The sequence below is a fragment of the Pan paniscus genome, chromosome 15, assembly GCF_029289425.2.
Source record: "Pan paniscus chromosome 15, NHGRI_mPanPan1-v2.0_pri, whole genome shotgun sequence".
In the NCBI taxonomy this organism is placed as follows: domain Eukaryota; kingdom Metazoa; phylum Chordata; class Mammalia; order Primates; family Hominidae; genus Pan; species Pan paniscus.
In genome coordinates, this window is record NC_073264.2 from 64,300,156 (window position 1) to 64,327,308 (window position 27,153).

Sequence of the window (27,153 nt, forward strand, 5' to 3'; positions counted from 1 at the left end):
ATACCACTTGAGCAAACCACTTAAAAATGTATTTCAATGATATAACACTGTCATTATCAGATCATCATGAAGAAATGTTGGCAGGGCGCAGTTGCTCATGCCTGTAATCCCAGCACTTTGGGAGGCCAAGGCAGGCAGATCACTTGAAGTCAGGAGTTCAAGACCACCCTAGATAACATGGTAAAACCCCATGTCTACTAAAAATACAAAAGTTAGCCAGGCATGGTGGTGTGCACCTGTAATCCCAGCTATTCGGGAGGCTGAGGCAGGAGAATCACTTGAACCCAGGAGGCAGAGGTTGCAGTGAGCCAAGATTGTGCCACTGCACTCCAGCCTGGGTGACAGAGTGAGTGAGACTCCATCTCAAAAAAAAAAAAAAAAGGAAAATATGTTTAAATTATTTCCTCATTGCAAAAACTTGTATTTATTATGTTTATGGTTTATTTCTTATCTCCTCCCCTAGAATGTGTGCTCCACAAAGGCATTGTGCTTTTTATCTGACTTGTTCACCACAATGTCATCAGCACCTAGTAGCTGCTCAGTGAATAACTGTTACAGAAATCAATAGATCTATGGTAAATGACTCTGGCCATTTTCCCAAACCTGTACCATAGATTTTAAAATCGTATAAAAATTGATTAGTAACAATGGTTTTTATTGAAGATCAAGTGTGATATGGTCTTAAAGATTCAGACTTAGACTTGAATTCCTGCTCCATCACTTAACTTAATCACTTTGTGACTTTGAGCCTGAGCCTCCATTTCCATTTCAAAACAATGGAAATCATGACACCTACCTCTGTAATTATTGAAAGAATTGAATTTGATAAGTGTGCACAATTTCTCAGCACAATGACTAACACATACTAGTTGTTCATTAAATGTTAGTAAGCTCCATTTCCCTTTTCTCTTTCCTTTTTGATTACAGTCAGAGTTACTTCCTCTGTCTGACAAAGGCTGAGCAGGGCTGGCAAAGGATTTTATTTTGCATGTCAGTCAGTATGTGTTCACTGCCTGGAACACTAGGCGAAGAAGAATTTGGCAGCCATGTCCAGATTCAGCAAATCAGCCCCATGATATCCACCCTGGCATTGGAGGGGAGAATGACAGCACCTGAGCAGAATCTACCATCCTGGATTTATAGACTCACCCAACTGCCTCATAAAAGAACCCTCTACTCCTCAAAATACTCATTTGATTTTTCAAGCATAACCATGAGAGGAGCTCTGTTACACAAGCATCAATTATAGAATTATTTCACAGGTTAAGGAAGGCTTAAGGAAAGACGGTGGAAAATCTATATTTCTACAAAGGCTTGTCAAACCAATTGAGCTGTCACTTCATTTTATGAAGTCTGCTGCTTTCAGTATATGCAGGCCTGGGTTTAAGACCATGGAGGTTTAGCTAATCAGGCTTCACAAATCCTATGTCCTCAACAGGATTTTGAAAACCCACATTTACTAGAAGGAAGCTTCTCCCAGTGACATAAAGAAAATGTCAACATTTCTGTAAAAGATCTTCAGTCCAGAATAATTTAGGATTAAGTATTGTATTGATCCCAGTGGTGTAAAAAATACTAAGAATAAGTGCATGAGACAGATGTTAACTGAAGAAAAAAGTTTTAGAAATGGTTATAATTACTCTCCTAAGTATTCATCAAGTGGACTAGGACCTGTAACTGTATCTCTTATGTCCTCATAGTGTAGAGAATGTGATAGCTTAATTTTTTAAGTATGTATTATGTCCAAAATATATTTCGGAGGAAGGAAGAGACTGAAAATGATACTTAGTTCTTTTCTTTTAGTTGTAACAAAGGCAGTTAACTTGTCTAATAATAAGCTTTTGTACCCAAAGTAGAAGGAGATACACATTTCCCATTTGCACCAAATTTACCTACCAAAAAATAAATATATCAATCAATAAATAAAAACAAAATGAAAGATTAGTTGGCTTCTGTTCTATATTAAATCAAGAAATCTGTAGCTACAGATATAGTCATTATATCCAAGCAATGAAGTTTCACACTTACTCACAGTCCCAATACTGTTTTGATTACGCAAAAGGTAGCCATGAAAATGGGGAAGAAGATATTAAGCAGTCATCCTTGATTAAGAAATAGTTGCAATCAGCTGCAGAGATGACACAGTAAGAAGTACATTGTGTTGTCAACACCTTCAGTAAGAACTAAGGCATGTCAATAGTAACCTAAAGTACAAAGTGGAAACTGATACAGCAAAAAAACTGCAGGAGACATGGATTGTAGAACATATCACTAAACACCGCTACATGTTATGGTTCCTAAATAAACAGCCAAAGATTAAAACCAGAGGGTGAAAATTCAGCACAGAACCACCCATTGTTTGCGACCCACCATCTATTCTTAATATAGCCAAGTGATATGGTTTGGCTGTCTCCCAACCCAAGTCTCATCCTGAATTATAGTTCCCATAATCCCCACGTGTCATGGGAGGGGCCAGGTGGAAGGTAGTTGAATCATTGGGGTGGTTACTGTCATGCTATACCCATGATAGTAAGTGAGCTCTCACAAAATTTGATGGTTTTATAAGGGTCTTTCCCCCTTTTTTCAGGGTACTTCTTGCTGCCACCATGTGAAGAAAGATGTATTTGCTTTCCTTTCCACCATGATTGTAAGTTTCCTGAAGCCTCCCCAGCCATGCTGAACTGTGAGTCAATTAAACCTCTTTATAAATTACCCAGTCTTGGCTATGACTTTATTAGCAGCATGAGAATGGACTAACACAGTAAATTGGTACCAGGTAGTGGGGTGCTGCTGTAAAGATATCTGAAAATGTGGAAGTGACTTTGGAACTGGGTAACAGGCAGAGGTTGGAACAGTTTGGAGGCCTCAGAAGAAGACAGGAAAATGTGGGAAAGTTTGGAACTTCCTAGAGATTTGTTGAATGGCTTTGACCAAAATGCTGATAGTGATATGAACAATGAAGTCCAGGCTGAGGTGGTCTCGGATGGAGATAAGAAACTTGTTGGGAACTGGAGTAAAGGTCACTCTTGCTATGCAAAGTAACTTTCAGCATTTTGCCCCTGCCCTAGAGATCCGTGAAACTTTAAACTTGAGAGAATGATTTAGGGTATCTGGTAAAAGAAATGTCTAAGCAGCAAAGCATTCAAGAGGTGACAGAGCATAAAAGTTTGGAAAATTTGCAGGCTGACAATGCCGTAGAAAAGAAAAACCCATTTTCTGGGAGAAATTCAAGCCAGCTGCAGAAATTTGCATAAGTAACAAGGAGCCAAAGACACCAAGACACCAAGACAACAGGGAAAATATCTCCAGGGCATGTCAGAGACCTTCATGGCAGCCCTTCCCAATACAGGCCTGGAGGCCTAGGAGGGAAAATGGTTTCATGGCCTGGGCCCAGGGCACCCCTTGCTGTGTGCAGCCTCGGGACTTGGTGCCCTGCATCACAGCCACTCTAGCTGTGGCTAAAAGGGGCCAATGTACAGCTCAGGCCATTGCTTCAGAGGATGCAAGCCCCAAGCCTTGGCAGCTTCCATGTGGTGTTGGCCTGTATGTGTGCAGAAGTCAAGAATTAAGGTTTGGGAACCTCCACCTAGATTTCAGCAGATGTATGGAAATACCTGGATGTCCAGGCATAAGTTTGCTGCAGGAGCAGAGCCCTTATGGAGAACCTCTGCTAGGGCGGTGCAGACAGGAAATGTGGGGTCAGAGCGCCCACACAGAGTCCCCACTGGGGCACTGCCTAGTGGAGCTTTGAGAAGAGGCCCACTGTCCTTCAGACCCCCAAATGCTAGACCCACTGACAGCTTGCATCATGAGCTTAGAGAAGCCGCAGACACTCAATGCCAGTCCATGAAAGCAGCCAGGAGTGAGGTTATACCCTGCAAAGTCACAGGGATGGAGCTGCCCAAGGCTGGTGGGAGCCCACATCCTGCATCAGCGTGACCTGGATGTGAGACATGGAATCAAAGGACATCATTTTCGTGCTTTATGATTTGACTGCCCTGCTGGATTTCAGACTTGCATGGGGCCGGTAGCCCCTCTGTTTTGGCCAATTTCTGCCATTTGGAATGGGTATATTTACCCAATGCCTGTACCCCCATTGTATCTAGGAAGTAACTGACTTGCTTTTGATTTTATAGGCTCATAGGTGGAAGGGACTTGCCTTGTCTCAGATGAGACTCTGGACTTGGACTTTTGGGTTAATGCTGGAATGAGTTAAGATTTTGGGGGACTGTTGGGAAGGCATGATTGTGTTTTGAAATGTGAGGATATGAGATTTGGGAGGGGCCAGGGGCAGAATGATATGGTTTGCTTGTGACCCCATCCAAACCTTATCTCGAATTGTAGTTCCCATAATCCCCACGTGTCATGGGAAGGACCCAGTGGGAGGTAATTAAATCATGGGGGTGGTTACCCCCATGCTGTTCTTATGATAGTGAGTTCTTACAAGAACTTATGGTTTTTAAACAGGCTTTTCCCCCTTTGCTCAGCAATTCTCCTTTCTGCTGCCATGTGAAGAAGGATGTGTTTGCTTCCCCTTCCACCATGATTGTAAGTATCCTGAGGCCTCCCCAGCCAGGCTGAACTGTGAGTCAATTAAATCTCTTTCCTCTATAAATGATCCAGTTTCAGGTATGTCTTTATTAACAGCATAAGAAGGGACCAATACACCAAGTAAATAATATAGATTCTATAGCCAGAGGGCCTGTGTGAATCCTGGCTCTGCCACTTCCTAGCTGTATGAATTTAATATCTCTGTGTCTTGGTTACCTCATCTGTAAAATGACACGTTAATTATACCTATCTCATAGAGTTTTGGTAAGGATTAAATATGTTAATATACGCTAACACGTAGTACTAGAATGTTAGCCATTATTATCATGATCATCATTATGACTACTACTACTATTATTATTTTTCACTCTCCTCCTAACGTCAATATCTGGAGTCTCCTCTCTCACCCACATCCCTCATTTTTAGCATAGGGGAGATATGCTGATGGGTTTCAGTCAATCAGGCCCCACCTTGGGTGCCCTTTCTGTGGTTCAGTGGGCACTACAGGTGGGGCCTGATTGACTGAAACCCATCAACACATCTCCCCTAACCCAAGCAAGGCAGAGAGAAACCTAGCACTTGTGCAGGAAATGCAAAGATGCTCATTCTCCTCCTTACAGGGCTGGGTTGCTGAAGATGGGAAGCTTACCACCATTGTGTGAGGAGTGACTGGTATGCCAAAGGCCCACTTGTAGAGCTTGAGGATGGAGCCAACCCAGAAGTGAGAGCCAAGAAAAAATCCTAGTGGCAAAACTGAATCCCAGATCAGCCAAATCCAAAAGCCAGCTTCCCTGGAATGTTCATTTACAGGACTGTAAATCACTGCTATGGTCTGAATGTTATGTCTCCACAAAATTCATATGTTGTAACCTTATCACCAGTGCAACTGTATTAAGTGGTGGGGACGTTTGAAGGTGATTAAGTCATGAGAGCATCCCTGTGAAGTCATATCCTTATGAATGGGTTAAGTGCCCTTATAAAGATGTCTAAGGGAGCTTGTTCATTCCTTCTGCTGTGTGAAGGCATCGTCTAATAAAAACAGGCACTCAGCCAGGCATGGTGGCTCACACCTGTAATCCCAACACTTTGGGAGGCCAAGGCAGGTGAATCACCTGAGGTCAGGATTTCGAGACCAGCCTGGTCAGGATGGCGAAACCCCATCTCTACTAAAAGAATACAAAAATTAGCTGGGTGTAGTGGCACACGCCTGTAGTCCCAGCTACTAGGGAGGCTGAGGCCGAAGAATCACTTGAACACAGGAGGTAGAGGTTGCAGTGAGCCAAGATGGCGCCATTGCACTCCAGCCTGGGTGACAGAGCAAGACTCCATCTCAAAAAAAAAAAAAAAAAAAAAAAACAGGCCCTCACCTACTTCTGTCCATGGCTACTGGGGTTATAAACATGGAAGAATTTAATTCCTTTCTTTCTTTGTCCTAGGGGTTTTCATAGATTTGTTTGAAGGTGTTTTTCATACCCACCCCCAGCCCCGACTGTTTCTTCCACTTATCCCATTGAGGGTTGGTCCCTAGATCTTTCCTCCCAGTGTCTCCCAGTTCACCTCACTCTGAATCTGCTGGCATCATGTTCTTGGATTTCCCAGCATCCAGGTGAGCAATAAATTTCTATTGTTTGTAAATCGCTCCATCTAAGGCATTTTGTTATAGCAGCCCAAGTGTACTATATCAATCTCTTTTAGCTTAAGCTATTTGGGGTCCCATTTTGTTCCTTAAATCTATTATGTATTCATAACTATGTTTTATGAGATGTGGGATTATTATATTTTTAATTTAAAAGACAAAAAGTCATTATTTGATACAGATCTCTCAAAAGTCTACACAAGTGAGGGCTTAAGTGACTTGGATCTAGGTCTTAATCATGTAAATATAAAATAGTAGATTTGAAGAGAAAATCCATTCAAATTATAATCACATGTGCCCAGAACATTCCTCCAGCCTTTCATAGTTTTGATAAGCAAACATCGAGTTGTTAAGCAAATCATCTCTATATGCATTGTGTCAAATAGCACATGACCAAACACAGTTCCCAGGACTTCTCCATTCTTCTTTCATGTATCAGTCAGGACTCTTTCAAGTGCACATAATGAATATCTAACCTAAATGAATTTAAACCAAAAAAGGAATGAATTGCCTCATTCAAAAGGGAAATCCAAGTCCCAGGGCTCAAATTGTGTGATCAGGTATCTTTTTTCTCTGTCTTTCAGCTGTTTTTCTGTGTTGTAGCAGTAAAAAGCATGAGCTCTAGCAGTAGGCTGCCAGATTTCGAATCCTGGGTCCAGAACTTGTTAGCTGTTTTACACTAACCTTATCAATTGACTTCACTTTGCTTTCAGTTTTTTTAATTATAAAAATGAGAATAATAATAATGTTTACAACCTACGTTTTGGAGAAAATGAGTTCAAAAATATAAACTCTTTTATTATCATCATTATCAGCATCAGGCAATCTCTTTCTACCTGGTGGCAAAGATGGCCCCGACAACAGCTCATGTGATCCTTAGTGAGAGGAATTCCAGGGGGCAAGAGCACCTCTTTCCAGAGAGCTTCAGGAAGAGCTCTGGCAACAATTCGCATTTGCCATACCTGAATTACATGTCCACCCCTGGATCAGAGAGTGGGGTCAGCCCCCGCTGAGCAATTTGGACTAAAGGTAGAAGAGAGGGGTTCCTCAAAGGGAAATTGGAGTGCTATCACCAAAAAAGGAAAGAGATCATAGGCACAAACAACTATGTTCACTACAGAGCCAACTACACCCTGATTAGTAAAATGGTAAATAATAGTTGTTGCTGTTTTACACAGTGAACAATAGTATTCATGAGAAGGACACAGCCTGTAAGCCATGTTTTAAGAAAATTTTCTTTATTATTTGGGAAGTTAGATTTGATAATTGTAGAAGTCCTCTCCAGATTCAATGAAATTAAGGTTTAGAAAGATCTTGAGACATAATAAAAAAAAAAAAGAAAATACAACAGAAATAAGCCTTTGGGTACCTACAGAGTGGGCAGGTATTACTGTGACGGCTCCTCATTCAAGATAACAAACAAACGGCAGTACTCGATCTTTGCTGTCACTGGAATTAGCCATGAACGCTTTATGGATATGGATAGCTTTGAAGGAAGGATCATCTTCCCCTTGATATGGAAGGGTGACCTAAAGACTGGATCAGAGGGCATATGTGAAATTTACAAAGGCCAAATCATTTTAACCATATTGCCTATTTTCCCATTAAAGTCAGTAAAAATGATATTTTATCATATAAAATTAAAGTGAAAAGAAGTTACCTTTCCACTTCCAGAGTAGAAAAAAGAGATACACATTTCATGAAATCAGTTATAATTTTTCAAATTTTCTGAAAAGTGAGGAAAGATACAAAATAATCTCCATATATAATATGGTCAAAACCAATAGAAGCAAATTAAAAGTCACTATTTAACCTTGTTGAAGTGCCACAGTGCTTTTTGTAAATCAGTACAGTCATGAAGTGGAAAACAATAAAAGGAGATTTCATAAAATGTGTGCCTGGAAAATAAACCCTTTGCAAGAATTTTGCATGTTAATAATAAGGTAGGAGTCTTTTCTGGGGCACTTAACCTGAAGGCCATGTGTGGCTCCATCCACCTTCTGTCCATGGCTACTGGGGTTATAAACATGGAAGAACTTAATTCCCTTTTTTCTTTTGTCCTGGGGGTTTTCATAGATTTGTTTGAAGGTGTTTTTCACCACCCCTCTCCTCCCCGGCCAAAGACTGTTTCTTCCACTTATCCCATTGAGGGTTGGTCCCTAAATCTTTCCTCCAAGCCTCTATCAAATCTGAGATTTGAGCTGTGGTCTCATTCAAGCCCTAGTAGCTTTCATGACTCTCTTTTTTCTGATACAGATGATTTCTAGATACAAAGTAATTAGCAAATGAACTGTTAATGAAATCTGAGCAGACACATTCAGTCCACAGAGTAGAATTACATTTCTTTCCACATTTAGTGCTTCACCAACAAGGGGTTGGTCAGCAACCAGCAGGCTCTCAGGGAAACTTGTATTTGTGTAATCCAGTCCAGTAACCAAAATGCCTCCTTGAATACAACAGAGCACAATGTCCCCAGCTACTGTTGAGGGGCCTTCAAGTCCTCCATCTATATATTAATTTTTTATGACATTGATGCTACCAGAGCATCATAAGTAGAAGGCACATTTTTAGTTGTTTTCTTAGCAGAAGTGGAAAATTTCCACCAATCTGTCTTACTCTCCCAAGAGATCCTTCATACAAAAAAGGAAAAGAGGTTGTGACTTGGCCCCAATCCACGGAAGTTCAGCCTGTAGCACAGACATGATGCTTGCCCACCCAGACGATGACCAACCCTATGACTTTAGCCTTTTTGGACCCATATCACTAACTAGAGGAAGTCATCACCAAAGATCTTTGTCTGACTATAAGATGGCTATTTCTGCAAGCTATTCCCTGCTCTGTGGCCTTGGTGGAGGAACAACCCAGACTACCTCAACACTAAACTCTTCTCCCTTCTAAAGCACACCCCTCCAATCGGAAGAACAGGAATCAATAGGAAAGTTCTTTCTAACCTGTTACCTCACTTCAGATTTTCTGCATTAATGGAACTTAAAAGTCTCTAATTTCCTGGTTCCCATAGAAAGAGACAAAAAAGGTCAGATAAACCACAGGACTCTCTTCCTCAGAGACAGGGCTTTGTATTCAGAGTTAAGGGATGCAATAATGAAATGCAGAAAAAAAAACACACACAGCTTTATTATTAGTGGCCAAATCAGCTTCTTCTTTCCTAGGAAGGAAAAAGATGTCCCATCTGCCTGTGGCTTGCAAGTCACCTACATCTCTCAGAATTAAGAGATTTGGGGAAAAAAACAGAAGTCTTCCAAGTAAGAAAAAGAAAGCCATTTCTGGAATTATAAAAAGATCATGTCCAAGAAAATGTAACTGATGTGATATGATGTGATGTGATATGATGTGTGATATATGGCATGATATGACATGGACAATAGCCAGAGGCTGGGTGCAGGTGGCCTCACAGAAGAAATATGCAGATACATGAGCATCCCTGACAGCAATGACTCACTCCCCTTGGGGAGGGGTGGTTCCAGTCCAGACTAGTCCTAGGATGGCCTGTCCAGTTTTAGCAGTGCCCCTACTGATCTTGAGGTTTAGGTCAGTGGGAGATTTAGGTCAGAACCCCTAGAACTACATAGACCCTCCTGATTCATAACCATCACCAGTAAAGGCCAGACTCTCACATTAGTCCCAGAAAGGGTTTTCTCTGGAGTGGAAACTCATGACGAGGCAGGGCATCCTGGAATTATCAGAATCACAGCACATCTCATGTTCCTAAGACTGAAGTCAAAACAATATCCTCCATAGAGGCTAATCCAGAATCAGAGTATCTGATCTCATTGCATTACTTCCCTATGTAACTTCTAGCTTCAAGCACAAAAAAAAAAAAAAAAAAAAAAAAAAAAGAGGGGAGTGAAGACTTGGCTCTCTTACTAAGGTCATAATAAAACTGAAAGCAATAAGAACAGTCAGAATTTTACACAAAAATGCCCTGTTGGCATTTGGGGAAATTTGTGTGAAGCCAAATCTCAGAGGACAAGAAAGAGCTAAGGAATTAAGGTCTCTTGGAAAAAGCAGAAAATATCACCCAAAAAGATTTCACCACATTCTGGTAAGTTTGTGTAAACTTGGTGCTTGAGGTAAACCAAATAATTAATGGCTACACAACCACCACTCAATCATTTTCATGGCCCAAGATCCAAAAGCACAGGCATCTGGTAAAGAATATTTTAGCAAATGGTCTTCATGCCACTTCTAAATGCATACCCGTCAACCTTTGGAATTGATGGACATTCTTGACCATGCTACCTGGGCAAGCAATCAGAATTCTGTGGACTCATGGACCTATAAAAACAATGATGAATTGTCTTTATTTTTTTTCAAGATTCTGTTATTCTGGTTCAGATCCAATTTTTAATATTTAAAAAGATTTAGTTTCACATGGACAACATGATCCACGTAATCACCAGGCTGAGATGTTAAGAATTTTAACTTTTTTGCCACTTTTAATAGGATGTCTCAAAAGCTTTTCTCCATAAATATTCATTTTGGTGTGGGGGTAGTAAACAGTGGTAAACCATGTTTGTTTTGAGAAATATAGCCAACATTCTCAATGGTCATAACCCATCTTTGCATATAACCCAATCTGGCAGATGTACCAATCTTTTCAGTTAGAGGTAAAGGATCTATAACTAGATACTTCAAGTCTCCCAGATGTCTTAATTCACAGTTCACATAGAAATCAGAATGGATTTAAATGTCTGTGTCTGATGGCATAAGATTTAGGCTATACGTAGATATACCAAAATTTCACCTCAATCCAATTTCTCAATTTTTTCCTAGACCAAGTACTTACTGGGCTGGGGCATGTTGTAGTGTTGGGATAAAAGCTTTTAGTTGACCAGCGTAGGCAGGCATGTTTTATAACTCCATGAATGGAGTACCATGCCACATTCACTGCCCAATCTCAGGGACAAAGTCAAAGGAAGAACCTTCTCAACGTTCTGCCAAATACATATCATCATTGTGCTCATTAGGCTCAGCGTGATTGTGCTCATCTTCAGGATGAAGTCTTGTCACTGCCAATCATTCTATTATCTGCACAGATTTGTTTGGCTGCCACCTTCATACTCAAGCCTCTTTTCTAGAAGCAAAATATAAGTTTTCACATAGTAATTTTGTTATCACATATTCTAGGTGTTCAAGGTAGGCTAAATGAGAATAAAATTATATAAATCACATGAAGTCGTAGGTGTCTTCAAATGCTTCAGAATGGCACTAAACATAAACAATTCAACTTCCATATTGCAAATAAAACCTCAGCTAAATGATCTGTGGTTGCCACACAGGCTGTTCACCAATATTTGGTCCTCTCCTTTCTGATACATGGTAGGATTATACTTCTGACCCCCCTGTTGAAGCCAGCATGTCGTTTGCTTTGACCAACAAATATGAGCACAAGTGTCACTTCCAGGAGGAAGCCTTAAGAGTCAATAGGATGTCTCAAAATTTTTTCTCCATAAATATTCAATTTGGCACGGGGGTAGTACCTCTTCGTCATATTCATTTCTTCCTCTACCATGATGATCATCAATATTCTCAATATGACTGCTCTATCGGCCTAGATCCCTGAATAAAGATGATAACAATATACAATAGAGATACAATGTGAGCAATAAATATACTCATTTAGCTTCAGGGATTGTTTCTTACTGCAACAGAACCTGACTGATACACCATAACTTGACTGAAACACCATCCCTTTATAGGAAAGAAAGGCTTGGACACTAAGCACTGTGATAAATGTTACTATAATCCAAAACAGAAGAAACTAGAGACTATACCTATTATATGGCAGCATATAGATGATATGTGGGTATATCTATTACAGAATTTTCTCCCATCTCACCCCTCATCAAAAAAAAAAAAATTCTCAAACATTTGGATAATCTGAACTCTTCAAAATCAATGTTCAAAAAATGAAAGTGAAAAAAACAGAGTTCCGTCATTTTGACCCATTTGTCAAAAATCATTTGCAGAGTTCCACTTCTTTTCTAAGACCAAGCACATTAATCAAATACAGAGCTTCAAAGGGACTTCATTTTGAGTGACCAAACAGACAAATAAATTAGCTGCCCATGGCTCCTTTGTAATTGAAGAGGACCCGTCTGACCCAAGGGGAGAAGACTAAATCAAAAAGCAAAACATCCAAGTAAAAACAGCATCGAGGGCCTTAAACAAACCAAAAAGCCATCCTATACCCTCTCCTGTCCAAGGGTGTTAAGTATGAGCCAAGCACATGTGTGTTTATCTACTAATAAGAGAATGCAAACATCCCACATGTGATTGATTTCTTATGTGCTACCATCATAAAAAAAGTTTGTGTCTGGAATACATATTCCAGACATGTGGCAGTTTATAAACCTGATCATACATATTATACCTACAACTTACAAACCTTTTTCTCTTTGAAATGATGTGACTCTGGAAGGTTTTCTTCTTTATTTCCGGGAAGAATCGCTTAAAGTTTCTCATTTAAGTAAAGAACTGCTCGTTTTTAGTTTGCAGAGCTTTTAACTAGTGACTCAGTGAAGAGTGATGTCATATGTTATCCCAGGACTGCTGGTGTGGTTCTCTCTGCTCGCTCTAACCATTCCCCCTGTTTCTGTGGCAGGCAGTAATCCCCGGTTTCCATCCTCTAGTCAGCTTCTTTCCAGCCAGCCACAAGCGAACAGCCTCGCAAGCAGCGGATGAAACAGGAAGTCTGACAGCTTGAGTCTGCAGTGGGACCCCTAGTGTTTTCCCACTCCATGTCCTGGCATCGTTCCCCAGAAGTACAAACACACACACACAGAGCTCCCATTGTTGCAGCCTTCCTCAGCCCACTGATCCTAATATGGAATGCAGCAGGAAACCCATGATTTCCTGACACTCGGCAAGCTGGAGGAAGCAAGGGGAAAACACTCCATTAAAAAGCCCAGCTTTCCTCCATGTTAGATGTGACTTGGAAAATGAGAAAGATTTAGCAAAATTCCACCGTGTCTTTCGCCAGGCTAGAGACAGGGAGAGCAGAGTAAAACCCTCAGGCTGCTGAAATTTCTAGGCTGTTAGGAAGCCCCTCGAATTCTGTGAAAATGAGGGTTTCTTAACTCACACTGAGAGCGGAAAGGGGCAGACCCTTTTCATAACTCCCTCAAGTGTGTGTTACCTTTCTTCACCAGCATGGTAAGCAACAGGACATATCCCAGCCTCGGACATGTCTGTATGATCCAAGGTACCCAAAGTCAGACAGAGTAAATTCAAGCCTGGCACTGGCTTTCTGCCGCTTCATGTGCTTTGGAAAAAGCAGGAGAAGCAATAGCAGCAGAAGTCCCCAGCAGCTGGAGCCGCAAGAATGAACTGCAAAGAGGGAACTGACAGCAGCTGCGGCTGCAGGGGCAACGACGAGAAGAAGATGTTGAAGTGTGTGGTGGTGGGGGACGGTGCCGTGGGGAAAACCTGCCTGCTGATGAGCTACGCCAACGACGCCTTCCCAGAGGAATACGTGCCCACTGTGTTTGACCACTATGCAGGTAAGAAAAAGTGGGAAACTCTCTGCATCCAGACAAACGATGCAGGGGGCGAGACCTTAAGTTCAGAGGGGCCTGGCTCATTTCTAATGTCAGTATTGGGTGCGGGCCTGGCAGTAACCAGGCAGCTTAGCGTAGCATACAACCCAGGACTTGACTGTTGGTAGAACAATTTGTGCATCAATGTGTATGGTAACACTTTTCCCCCTTAAAACGAATGGTAACGCCAGGAAAATACTCTGACGTGCCCTCTAGATTTGGGGGCCAGAGCTTTTACTCAACATTTGCCTCAACATTCATTAAAGTTTTACTGTGAACATTTTTAAATGCAGTGGAATTGCATCACAATTCTTTTCTGCCAAAAAAAAAAGAATCACCACTAGACACACAAATGGTGAAAGGATTGTTCTTGCCGCTCTTTGCGTATTCACCTCATGCCATTTATAAATGAAAATGCTAAGATTAATAAAACACTCATTTTTTCTATAACAATTGGTGCTATAATACTATAGTTTTGTTTTCCTGAGGTTGTAGATTGGGGGAGAGTTTTTAAAAGGTTTTAAATATCTATTAGGCCATCTGTATCTTAAAAGAAAAATATTTAATTAACATGTTTTTAAAAGTAAAAATACAAATAAAATCTGAATCACTTTAAAGTATGTCCTGAAAGGACAAAATGCACATAAAATATTTTAAAGCGTGGCAGTTAAGACATTGTAGTCACAACTTACAGGGGACCTTTTGTTTTGTGAGTGTTCTAAAGTTTGTAGGTGTACTTGTCTGGGTGATAGCATTATCTAAATTTTTCCATTTTGATTCTTTCTTTTTCTGTTAATTTCCAAAACAAATTTTATTAAGTTTATCAAAAGCAAGTTAATGAAATTCTTCAAGCTTATAGTAGCCTACATTTTATAACTTTTTTATCATAGTGATCTTTATCAGAGATCTGAGACCTTGTGAATGGAAAATTTCTCCTCCTTCATTTTGGCTTTGGGTCAGGTTCAACAAAGGGGAAATGGCCCACAGGAAACCAGCATGAGTGTCTGCTTGGCAATGTGGCCATTTGAAATCCTCCTTCTATAGAAAGTAGCTTCTTTTCCAGAACTAAGCCATCACCTAAGTCACTGCTTCCCCCTATACTTACATGATGTATGAAAATGTTACACAGCAGACAGGGAGAGAACCACAGTGAATACAGTATCCATTTCCCAGCAGGTTTTTCTATATTTGTAGAAGTTAAGAGCAAATTTTAATGCCGGCTCACTTAAGCCTTTCTGAAAATATAATGACTATGCCCAGAGAAGAACATTTTAATGAGAACAGAATAAAGAGAAGAACAGGTTGACTTTCATCTTGAGAAAAAAACTAATTATAAAATTTGGGGGTCTGCGCCTTGAGAAAGTTCCTCAGATTCTTCTCCTGAAACCATCTTAGCAAAAGTTATTTACTCTACACCTTCTTTCTGCCAAGAAAAGGAAAGTGGCTACCTTATTTCAAAAACTTTTAAATCAAAGGTGGAACTGAAAACCTAAAGGGAGAGGCTTCAAATGCCTATGAAAATTATGTATCCAAATCCCCATGTATTCAGGAAACCAGTTACAGTATGGTATCAGGAAAAAAGAGAATCAAGTCAGCCTATAAAAAATCTACACTGGAAATCAAACAAAGGCTGAACCACAACTAGATTCCACTAGGCTCCAATAATTTTATGTTTTAATAATGTACATACTTACTATTGTTGAGCATTAAAGCATCTTAAAGATTTTGGCTAGTCTATTATTTTAGCTCCCAAGAAATCACAGCCACTATACTCAGAGCAATACTTTGCACATAGTAAGCATTCCTAAACATGGTTACTTTGATGTACACTTTGTACCTCTTTAAGTATATAATCATCTCATGTGGTTTCAGTAAGGTTAAAAAGAGAATGGAGACGGAGACATGAGCCACATACATCTAGGACTGTAATGAAGTGGTCATTTCTTTTCTTTTTTTTTTTTTTTTTTGAAACAGAGTCTTGCTCTGTCGCCCAGGCTGGAGTGCAGTGGCATGATCTCGGCTCACTGCAACTTCCACCTCCTGGGTTCAAGCAATTCTCCTGCCTCAGCCTCCTGAGTAGCTGGGACTACAGGCACACGCAACCATGCCTGGCTAATTTTTGTATTTTTAGTAGAGACAGGGTTTCACCATGCTGGCCAGGCTGGTCTTGAACTACTTACCTCATGTTCTGCCTGCCTCAGCCTCCTAACGTGCTGGGATTACAGGCGTGAGCCACCGTGCCCAACCAGAAGTGGTCATTTCTATAAGCAGAGGGATCTTCTCCACCACAAAGACTTGAGTTCCTTTTACCACCACTCTCCTGGTATATGATCTGGTTGAACATAAATCCTTAGGCAGTCACGTGAGAATCTACAATCAATTGTAAAAAACTAAATGCCCTCTTCTCCATTTGGATCCAGTATCTAATTCCTGGGTCCTACTGGCCTACTTTAAAATGACAACCTGCAGTTGAGTGCTGAGACTTTAGAAGCTATAGTTTAAGTCATAGAGAGCCTATCCATTGAAGACTTTTTACTAATAACTGCCCAACCCAGAAAAGTAGAGATAAAATAGTAAGGATGGAAATACAACCTACTGTGCAAGATGGTGATCTCTGAAGTCAGATAGCCTGGTTCTAATACTGGCTCTGTCATTTACTTTGTGGCCTTGAGCAAGTTACTTAACCTCTCTGTGCCTCAGTTATCACAAATGAGAAACAGGGACAATTAAGGTATTAGAATTGTGTGTGAGAACAAAGTGATTAACATATGTAAAGTTCTTAGAACAGTGCCTCATGTGTGATAAGAGTTAGGTACATGGTAGCTATTAAGAATACAGTCTCGATACTTGCATACAGCCAGGAAAAGGAATGAAAATGTAATTAAAAGATAAAGACTACAAGAAGGAAAAATGTAATTACAAGAGTATCCTTTAGAAGAGTAAGGTAGGATGGAGTGTATGTATTTTCTTCATAAAATAGTTACCATGTTTATTGATAACTAACAAATATGTTTATATGAGGTAATAGTAATGGGATATTAAATTGGGAGGGGAAATATCAGTTTTGCATGAGTAAAAACCATGCAAAATTATTTTGAATGAGTTTATTTTTGCAGGAAAAATCAACAACCAGCTACAAAAAACAATTTTTAAAGTTCTACGAATTCTGATGTATCCCTACCTCCTACCTACCAAAATCCAAAAGCACATCTGCTCCATGTAGCTTTCCTTGACTCCCCAAGAATAATTCCCTGTTCCATCTCCAATCCAGTTTCACAAATTTGTTTACATCTCTAGGATCTTCCACTATTGTATAACAATTTATATGCTTCCTTATTTTCCCATCTCTGCTGTGCTGGGAACCCCTTAAGGGAAAGGAGCTGTGTCTTTCACGTCCTGTGAAATCCAACAGTCAATTCTAGGTCCTCCTCTTGATCTCTTGGAAGCTTTTTTTATGGTTCATTACCCTCCTTCCTAAAACATTTTCTTGGCTTGGTTTCTGGGATGCCACATTCTCCTGGTTTTGTTTCCACTCAACAGCAAATCTTTCTCCAACTCCAATGCCACCTCCCCTCTCTCTTCCCAACCACCAAATGTTCGGAAACACTGAAACCTCAGTGTTCAGTCCCTGGGTCCTCTTCTTTATTTACACTTAGGGTATGCTTGATTGTATCTAGTTTTGTAACTTTAAACATCATTCATATCCTGATAACGCCAAAACTTGTAGCTCTATCATCAAAACCCTCTGAGACTCAGATTCATATATCCGACTATTTGAATATCTAATAGGCATCTCATTCTTAACCTGTCCAAACTGAATTTTTTAACTTCCCCAATCTACTCTTCCCCTAGGCTTCCCCATGTAAGTACATGACCACTCTTTTCCACCCAGTTTCTGAAAACAAAAACTTTGGTATTGACTCCTTTCTTCCTTTGACAACATTCCCCTCCCTTTCCATTTAAACCATTAGTTATCATCCCTTCCTCCTACCAATCAGCTCAACATTCAAAATACATCCCAAACCTGATCACTTATCACCGTCCTCATTGCCTTCACTCTTGTCCAAGCCACCATCATCTCTCATCCAAACTACTATAATCAATTCCCAATTCCCTACTTCCAATCTTGCCCCCTATCATCAATTCTCCACATAGCTGGCAGAGGGACTGTCCCAAACCCCAACTTCTCCAATCACTTCCCTTAACACTCAGACCCAACCCTATGTTATGTTGTATATGATGCACTCCATGACTCAGTCCCTGTTATCTCTCCAATCTCATCTCTTAACACTCTCCTCATCAGTGTTTTTGCTTTAGCCACACACACCATCTTGTTATTCCTCAAGCACACCCAACTCCTTCCCTTGAAGAGTTTGTACTTGCTTTTTCCCCAGTCTCATACTATTCCGCTAGATACCCCCTAGCTTCAATTGACCACATTATTTAATGCATGTGTACTTGCACACACACACACTCTCTTTCTCTCTTTAACCTATCTTGCCACATCTTTCATTATAATAGTTAACACTACCTGATATTATATATGTATTTGCTATCTCCAGCTTCAAAAAACAAAGTCCTGCATATTACAGACTCTCAACAGACTCTCAACTCAGATTATTCTCAACTGAATAAATGAATTACTATGTCTTTGCAATCTTAGTCCTTCCAACACTTAGATAGTTTCTGGTCCATTAAAACTTTGATGAATAAATGAACAAATTGCTTGTTCAATAGATATCTCTTTAGGAATGAACATACAAAAATGTTTATTATATTTATTATATTTCTGAACTATTTTATTCATATTTTAAATAATCATTTTATCCCCACTGTAACTGTAATATAGCATTGAATTTTCTTTTTTTTCTTTTTTTTTCTTTTTTTTTTTTTCTTGAGACAGAGTCTCACTCTGTCACCAGGCTAGAGTGCAGTGGCACAATCTCAGCTCACTGTAACCTCTGCCTCCCAGGTTCAAGCGATTCTCCTGCCTTAGCCTCCCAAGTAGCTGGGACTATAGGCACGTGCCACCACGCCCAGCTAATTTTTTTCTATTTTTAGTAAAGACGGGGTTTCACCATGTTGGCCAGGATGGTCTTGATCTCTTGACCTCGTGATCTGCCCACCTCAGCTTCCCAAAGTGCTAGGATTACAGGCGTGAGCCACCACGCCCAGCCAGCATTGAATTTTCTTGACCTAAGTGGCCAGTGTCACATCTACTGAATAGCTTAACTATATAATGTGTAAATATCACTTGGGATTCCTTCATCTACATTATATTCAAAAGCTGACATACATTTTGGGTGCCTCACTCAAACTCCTCTAGTTCTAATATACAGAGCATATTTCAGAGTAACCCTAAGTTCGGCTGACGGCTAGGTCTAAAGGGTAGGAGCAGTGGGATGAAGGTGGGAAAAGTCACTCTTGTTTATTACAAGTGTGCCTAAGAAACAACCCTGGGCTCTGCTCCTTACTCCCTTCCAGGGATGACTCAACGCGTCCCAACAACCTTTAGAGCTTTCACAGCTTACCATGGAAGAATTGCATTTCTTCCCCCATCCTATCTTTAGTTTTGAGTTTTGTAGCAGACCCCTCACTGGTAAAATATTCTTACTGATTAATGTTTCACTTGACATATAGCATAAGGATAAGAGCTCCATTTTGAATTTAGATTGTATGTTGAGTTAGATTGTGTACATGGTTTATATGTTGGGGTACATAGGTGTGTAAAATAAGCTCATTCCAGCTGAAACCTCTTTATGATGTTCACCATTTCCACCATCCTCTGTATTATTTTGTCTGTGAATCTTTCCTCTATCACCCACCCTCCTAGAGCTTCTTTGTTGAAAGCCATCAAATTTGGAAAACCATATGAAGCCACTATTTGCAAACCCAGGCTGCCTATGCAGGAAATTAACACAATTCATGGAAAGAAGAGAAATCCAGTTACTCTATAAGCTGATTGAGATGTAAAAGGAAGTTGTTTTTATAGAAAGCTGAAAGTCAGTTCTAACTTTTTCCACTTAGTTAAATGGTGATCAGCCCAAGGTAGACAGTCATAACCTTAATGGCCAGAGCAGGGGGTGGGAAACAGGTCCAACCCACAGGGGGAAAAAATAACATAATTATAATAAATAGTGAATAAAAATAAAGTCCCAGGTTTATAAAAGGTTGTGACATAGTTCTGCTCATTTGGGAAAATTTATTCATAAGTTTCTCTTTTGCTCTTTCTGAAGACACCCAAGAGTCTCTCATATCTGTAATCCCAGTGCTTTGGGAAGCCAATGCACAAGGATCCCTTGAGCCTAGAAGTTCAAAGTTATAATGAGCCATGATCATGCCACTGTACTCCAACCTGGGCAACAGAGCAAGACTTCATCTCTAAAAAAAAAATTATGGATACATTAATGGTTGTTCTTATTTACTTATAGAGTATATGTGATGTTTTGATATAGGCATATAATGGGTAATGATTAAATCTGGGTAAATGGTATATCCATAACCTCAAACATCCATCATCACTTTGTGTTGGGAACATTCTAAATCTACTCTTCTAGTTCTTTTGAAATATACAATAAATTATTGTTAACTATAGTCACTCTGTTGTGCTACTGAATACTAGATTTTATTCCATCTAACTGTATTTTTGTACCTTGTACCAAAAAGCCAACCCTTCTTTATCATAAGGTGCTATCATTTTCTCTACTTTCCTGATGAACAATTCCCGGCACAAAGATACTACTCTATTTCCCTCAAGGCTAAACTGCTTGTAATGGGGTAAGTGGAGGCCATGGAATAGTAAACAATATAAGCAGTGTATAGCTAATAACAATAAAAGAGCCACTGTTAGTTAGGACCTGCTATTAACAAGTAAACCAAACATGTAAGGGATTAATTCAATGGCAAGGTATTCCTTGCTCATGTGATGCTCCTGAGCAGGTATTCAGGTCAGTAGGGCTGCTTTCTTCCATGTGGTCATTTAAGGTCTCAGGCTTCTCACATCTGGTAACTCTGACATCCCCTAGGATTTCAGTTATCTGCATCCACACAGCTGAATGAGAAAGAGCATGGAGAAACTTGAAAGGAAAGTTTTATGGGCCAGGCCTGGAAGTGACAAACATCGTTTTCAATCACACTGCATAGGAGTTTATTTAGTCACAAGGCCATGCCTCACTGTAAAGGAGGCTGGAGGGAAAGCCCCCCTATGTGCCCAAAAGAGGGAAGAATGGATTTTGATGGAAGCTAGCAATCTCTGCCTGCATCAGACTCTGGCCACCAAATATCCTTGCACATTTTTTCCCACATGTAAAAAAAACTCACTCTTTTCCCCAGAAGGACCACCTAGAGTTGCATTCTGGCACTGCAACTGTGTCAAAGACCAGCATCTGTTAAGTGATGCATGATTCTGTTCATTTGATCTAAATGTGATTCCTTGCGATCCAATAAAAGACAAATTATCTACCCATATACACAATTTGCCCCGTGGGGTGGTGGGACAGGAATGGGATAATCAAAACATTCAAACTCCCTTTCAGAAAGGGAAGAATGGGAGACACATTGCAATAATAGAATTCTGATGACAATCCTGATAGTATCATCTATTAATGGAATCCAGAAACAATCATTTTCTAACTCTTTGAACCCATGAAAATCTGTGTTCTATCAATCTCAGCTTTAAAAACAACCAATTCATCTCTTCCCTTTCTTATAACACCTTGCTAAATACGTAAAATAACAATTAATACATACTAACATTCTGTCATTTTCTGGTCTCTTCATAGAGTGCTATGGACTCAGTGGGAAGTAGCTTTACCTTCCAGGTTTCACAGACAATAGTTTTACAAAATGTTTTGCCACAGTATAACACAGATCATCTTTCCAAACTGCTCTGTTTTGTCACCATCTGCCACCTAACAGTTAAGCCAACAGCACATGTATTTTTAGGTTTTTGTAATGATGGCACCATACTACTAGGTAAGCTAAGATGCTGTAACAAATAGGCCAAAATATATAAGGGTTCAAACTGTTAGAATCCTATTTTCTTACATAATTGCAACATGTATTTTAGATTTAGAGGGTACATGTGCAGTTTTGTTATCTGGGTATATTGCATGATGCTGACATTTAGGATATGAATGATCTTGTCACCCAGGTGGTGAGTACAATACCCAATAGTTAGTTTTTCGACCCTTGCCCTCTTCCTTCCCTTCCCAACTAGTGGTCCCCAGTATCTATTGTTGCCATCTTCCTGTCCATGTGTACCCAGTGTCTACCTCCCACTTATAAGTGAGAACTAACGTAGTATTTGGTTTTCTGTTTCTATGTTACTTTGCTTAGGATAATGGCCTCCAGCTGCATCCATGTTGCTGCAAAAGACATGATTTCATTCTTTTTAATGGCTACATAGGATTCTGTGTTGTATATGTACCACATTTTCTTTATCCAATCCACCATTGATGGGCACCTATGTTGATTCCATGTCTTTGCCATTGTGAATAATACTGCAATGAACATGTAAGTTCATGTGTCTTTTTGGCATAATGATATATTTTCTTTTGGATATATACCCAGTAATAGGATTGCTGGGTAGAATCCTGCTTTTGGTCATATAAGAGACCTTGGCACATCTTCAGGTTGGTGAGATAGTTCTGTTCCATGTAGTCATTCAGGGATCTACTTTTTTCCATCTTGTTACCCTGCCATCATCTAGGGCTTTGTGGTGCTCTGTATCTAGACACTAGAAGATGAAAGACTATGGAGGAGTAAGGGTAGGGAGTGGTGGTATGGGCCAGGCTGACAGGTGGCATGCATCACTTCTGTTCACATTTCACTGGAGAGAAGTTAAACTGTAGGCCACACATTATCACAAGGAAGGCCAGCGATGTGCCCAAAGAAGGGACAAACAGACTTTAATAGACACTTAGTCATCTTCACCACAGTCATTAAGTTGAAATTGCTTATACCAAATACAATACGCACAGATAAACATATCAACGGCCTTAGCACCATGTGTAACTCCCTATTTATTCCACTACATATGACATACCTATATTTCCCAAACTTGCCTGGTCATAAGAAAAGCTTACTTGTTAAAAATGCAGATTCTTGGGTCCATATAAGGGCTTCTACACCAGACCCATTTAGAGACAGACCTGTGAATATGAATGTCAATAAGCTTCATAGAAATTTCTAATTAGGTAGAACTTGTGACACTGCTGTTTTAGAGTTCAAACCCATTTAGATATCACAAATGTATATAATTTCAGCTAATGTGACTTAGTAGGTTCAGAAAACCCTTCCTTATGCTGTAATGGTGCCTATGAATCAAGCCAAAAGGAACAATTCTATAGTCAACCATCCATCAGTAAAAAGCAATTTAAAAACAGATATGCATGTAAAATCTCTTGACTTGGGAGTTTCCAGCAGATTGTGTCAAACAGAAAAGGCCTTTAGTGCCTCTGGGAAACGGCTAGCAAACTCCTAAGTGAGGAAACAGAGTGTTCTCAAAAAAGATCTGTACCTGCTGTGGGGACATAGAGAGCTCCTGGAAGAAGGAGAATACAGAAGGCTAAGAACAGAAAGTATTGGGAGAGGGTTGGTGCAGGGTGGGAGGAGAAGCCTCAGGGAGTCAGACTAGAGGCAAGTGGGAATTCTGATGCGTAGCAGTAAGGAGACTAACCTTACTTACCCAAGGGCAGCCATGGGTAGCCAAGTACCAGCTGCTGGGGGAAAAGCCTTGAGCTTGGGCATAATCTGCAAAGCTACATATGGGTGAATCACTCTGCAAATGAAAAAAATAATCAACATGACTGTAAGACCTTCAGAGGGGTCACGGAGGGAAATTAGAGAGCACCTGCCCTCATGGGAAGAAACAAAGGAATCTTAAAAAAACAGGAAAGAGCCTGGGATCTTTGGGGTGGTTTTGATGCAGTTGTGTTTTGGAAGCTATGATTTGTTTTTCCACATTCATCCAGCCTTGTGATTATGAAATGAACAGTAAACATCTGTTTCCCCTCTGCAAATCCTTCTGTTCTTCTTCATGCTTTGACCTAACATTTGCGGAAAAGGAAAGAAAACAAAAACAGAAAACCTCTTACAGTACAAGTTCTCTGAGTCCAAAAAGACCTCTACTTAGGTCTTCCTGAAAGAAAGATGCATAAATCTGGGGAGAGGCAGATCTTTTGTAACCAGAACTCAGCCACCCTTATCTGCACAGCCAGTTTACAATCACTCTTACTAAACGGGTACCAAGCCATCCTTTAGTCTCTCCAGCTGTTTTAATACAAACTGGTAAATCAACTGAATCCAGATTGCCAACAAGAGAAAAACAACACTCTGCATGGCCTGAGCAGAATGCACCACAGTGAACAAAATGATTCCTGATCTTTTTGCAGCAAGTTACTTAATTAGCTAACATTAAGTAGCTGAGTATTTACTGTGTGTCCAGCCCTGTGTTGCCTTTGTTATCTTGCTTGAGCTTCACGTTTTCTCTAGGTAGTAAGTATCCTCATTCCACAGACAAGAAAACCGAAGCTGGGAGAAGTGACATGTCCAACATCACTCAGCAAAGAAATGGCAGAATTGGGATTCAAATCTATCACAAAGGGGGCCCACTCTGATTAAGTTGGTCCCCCTTTCAAAACTTATTTACCTTCTCTGTCATTATAATTTTCTTTGTTCATTTAATTTTCCATGGCTTGTCTCCCCCTAGAATATATAATTCCTGAAGGCAGGGCCCTTTCTGTCTTGTTTACTTTTATGTCCTCCATACCTGGGAATGAGCCTACAACATAATAGCCACCCGGAACTGTTTGTTGAATGAATGAAAGAATGACATCCAAGAGTCTCAGTCTTAACCAGTGCACTACACTGAAGTTAGCGTCCTATGTGGACGCTCAGGATAATTTTCTATGTTGACATTATTTTATCCTCCCACATGCTGAAAGGATATATCGTAAGCACCATGAGCATGCATTAAAATAGATTATATTGACCTTATTTAAAACTTGTAAAAAAATTGTTTTCTCTGGAAAAGAAAACACCAAAAGGTTTTGCTTCCAGTCAAATTTTAAGCTTATGAGTTCTGAGTGATTTAGCTAGGCATAAAGTTGTTTTCCTAATTATATTGAGGATTTCTGTTCTACCTCTGTTATATTCTGATGCTATATCCTAGAGGCAAAGGGAAAAACTTAATTACTTGAAGTATGTGCTGCATACATTTTTTCAAATAATGAGATTAATTAAGAGGAAAAATAATGAGCAAGTAGTCTCCTTAATATATGCCAGGTACAAACCTCCTAAGAATTATGAAGAATGTTCATAAAATGTAACTGTTCATCTCTTAGAAAGTACACCAATTTTCAACTGGTATGCTTGCAAGAGATGCAATGACTATGTTCACTTTCATTAATAATGGGGCCCTTTATACTTGTCAAAGTAAGAATTATTAGGAGGAAAACAAGGCTATGCTCTCTCTCCTCAGGAGTCCTCCTCTCTGCTCATATTGAATTAGCTTGCACTGGAAGCACTAAATGCTTTTTTTTCTAAACTAAAATGAATTTCAAATGACATTTGCAATAATTCAAGCTGGTAAATAAGAGCCTTAAGAGTTTTCCATAGTAAACACACTTTTAACCAAACTTTTCAAAAGAGACAAAGAGTTGATGCTACATCTTAAGTGTCAATATTAGGCATAAACTTTGCTGTAAAGATTCTACTCTATTCATTTCATTCATTTAGCCTCTTAATAAGTCTCCATATCATGTTCTTTCTTTTGGATAAACTAAATCTGTCAGGCTGGTTAGAGCCATTTTCTTTCCCTCAAGCTGAGCAAAGATGAAGAACACCTCATTATTATCCTCAGAATAATTACTCTTCATGTATTTCAAGACCTAGAAAATTCTCATCTCTGTCATCCTCAGATGATACACCCAGATCCTTCTACTCCCCCATAGCTACTTGACCTATTCTTTCCCGCTTTTTTTTTCTTTTTTTCTTTTTTTTATTATTATACTTTAAGTTTTAGGGTACATGTGCACATTGTGCAGGTTAGTTACATACGTATACATGTGCCATGCTGGTGCGCTGCACCCACTAACTCATCATCTAGCATTAGGTATATCTCCCAATGCTATCCCTCCCCCCTCCCCCCACCCCACAACAGTCCCCAGAGTGTGATGTTCCCCCCTTCCTGTGTCCATGTGATCTCATTGTTCAATTCCCACATATGAGTGAGAATATGTGGTGTTTGGTTTTTTGTTCTTGCGATAGTTTACTGAGAATGATGATTTCCAATTTCATCCATGTCCCTACAAAGGACATAAACCTGAGAAAAATAAGCAATGGGGAAAGGATTCCCTATTTAATAAATGGTGCTGGGAAAACTGGCTAGCCATATGTAGAAAGCTGAAACTGGATCCCTTCCTTACACCTTATACAAAAATCAATTCAAGATGGATTAAAGACTTAAACGTTAGACCTAAAACCATAAAAACCCTAGAAGAAAACCTAGGCATTACCATTCAGGACATAGGCATGGGCAAGGACTTCATGTCTAAAACACCAAAAGCAATGGCAACAAAAGACAAAATTGACAAATGGGATCTAATTAAACTAAAGAGCTTCTGCACAGCAAAAGAAACTACCATCAGAGTGAACAGGCAACCCACAAAATGGGAGAAAACTTTCCCGCTTTTTTAATGGACAGCTTTTCATGTATTCACTGCAAGTCAATCACAAACGACTTGCATTTCAAATCTACAGCAAGCACACAGTCACTCTTGCACTTTTTGGTGGGAATAGGTATCTTGTCGACATGATTACTTGCAGTCCTAATAGGATGTAAACTCTAAATAGTCTTTTAGATTACCTTTTTCTTTTTTCCCCTGGGTATGCAAATTAATTTAGGTCAAACTAATTAAATGTAGACAACTGAAGTCACCAATATGAGAGTACTACATTTCTCTTCTGGCATTTTAATAAATCTCCATTTAATTATCCCAGGTTTATCTACATTATAATATCATGTTAAGGCTTTCAAAAGACAGGATTTCTTTAGATCTAAGAATTAATATCATTGTGGGATCTTCATATAAGTGCAAGAGACCACATGGCACCTAAATAGAAATGCCTATGAAGCTTATTGACATTCATATTCACAGGTCTGTCTCTAAATGGGTCTGGTGTAGAAGCCCTTTTATGGACCCAAAAATCTGCATTTTTAACAAGTAAGCTTTTCTTATGACCAGGCAAGTTTGGGAAATATAGGTATGTCATGGCACTTGAAGAGCATACTTAATCTTGGCTCAACAGTTTTTGGTATTAAAGGACACATTTTCGTCCCTGTGATTACCATAGATCACTGTGTTTTATAGTAATGAATATGGTATCATTTTAATAGATAGTCTA

The 27,153-nt window shown here is 39.7% G+C and overlaps 1 protein-coding gene across 2 annotated transcripts in view; it reads left to right on the forward strand.

Annotated features, from left to right (window-relative positions):
- The first annotated feature begins 12,770 nt into the window (after positions 1–12,770).
- The window catches only part of RHOJ (ras homolog family member J), an 89,060-nt gene continuing 74,677 nt past the window's right edge, over positions 12,771–27,153 (forward strand). For both annotated transcript variants that reach the window (XM_034937668.3, XM_003831624.6), the window contains exon 1: positions 12,771–13,710. In XM_034937668.3, the coding sequence (XP_034793559.1) occupies positions 13,533–13,710 (178 nt within the window). In that variant the 5' untranslated portion in view covers positions 12,771–13,532. The remainder of the gene's footprint in view (positions 13,711–27,153) is intronic.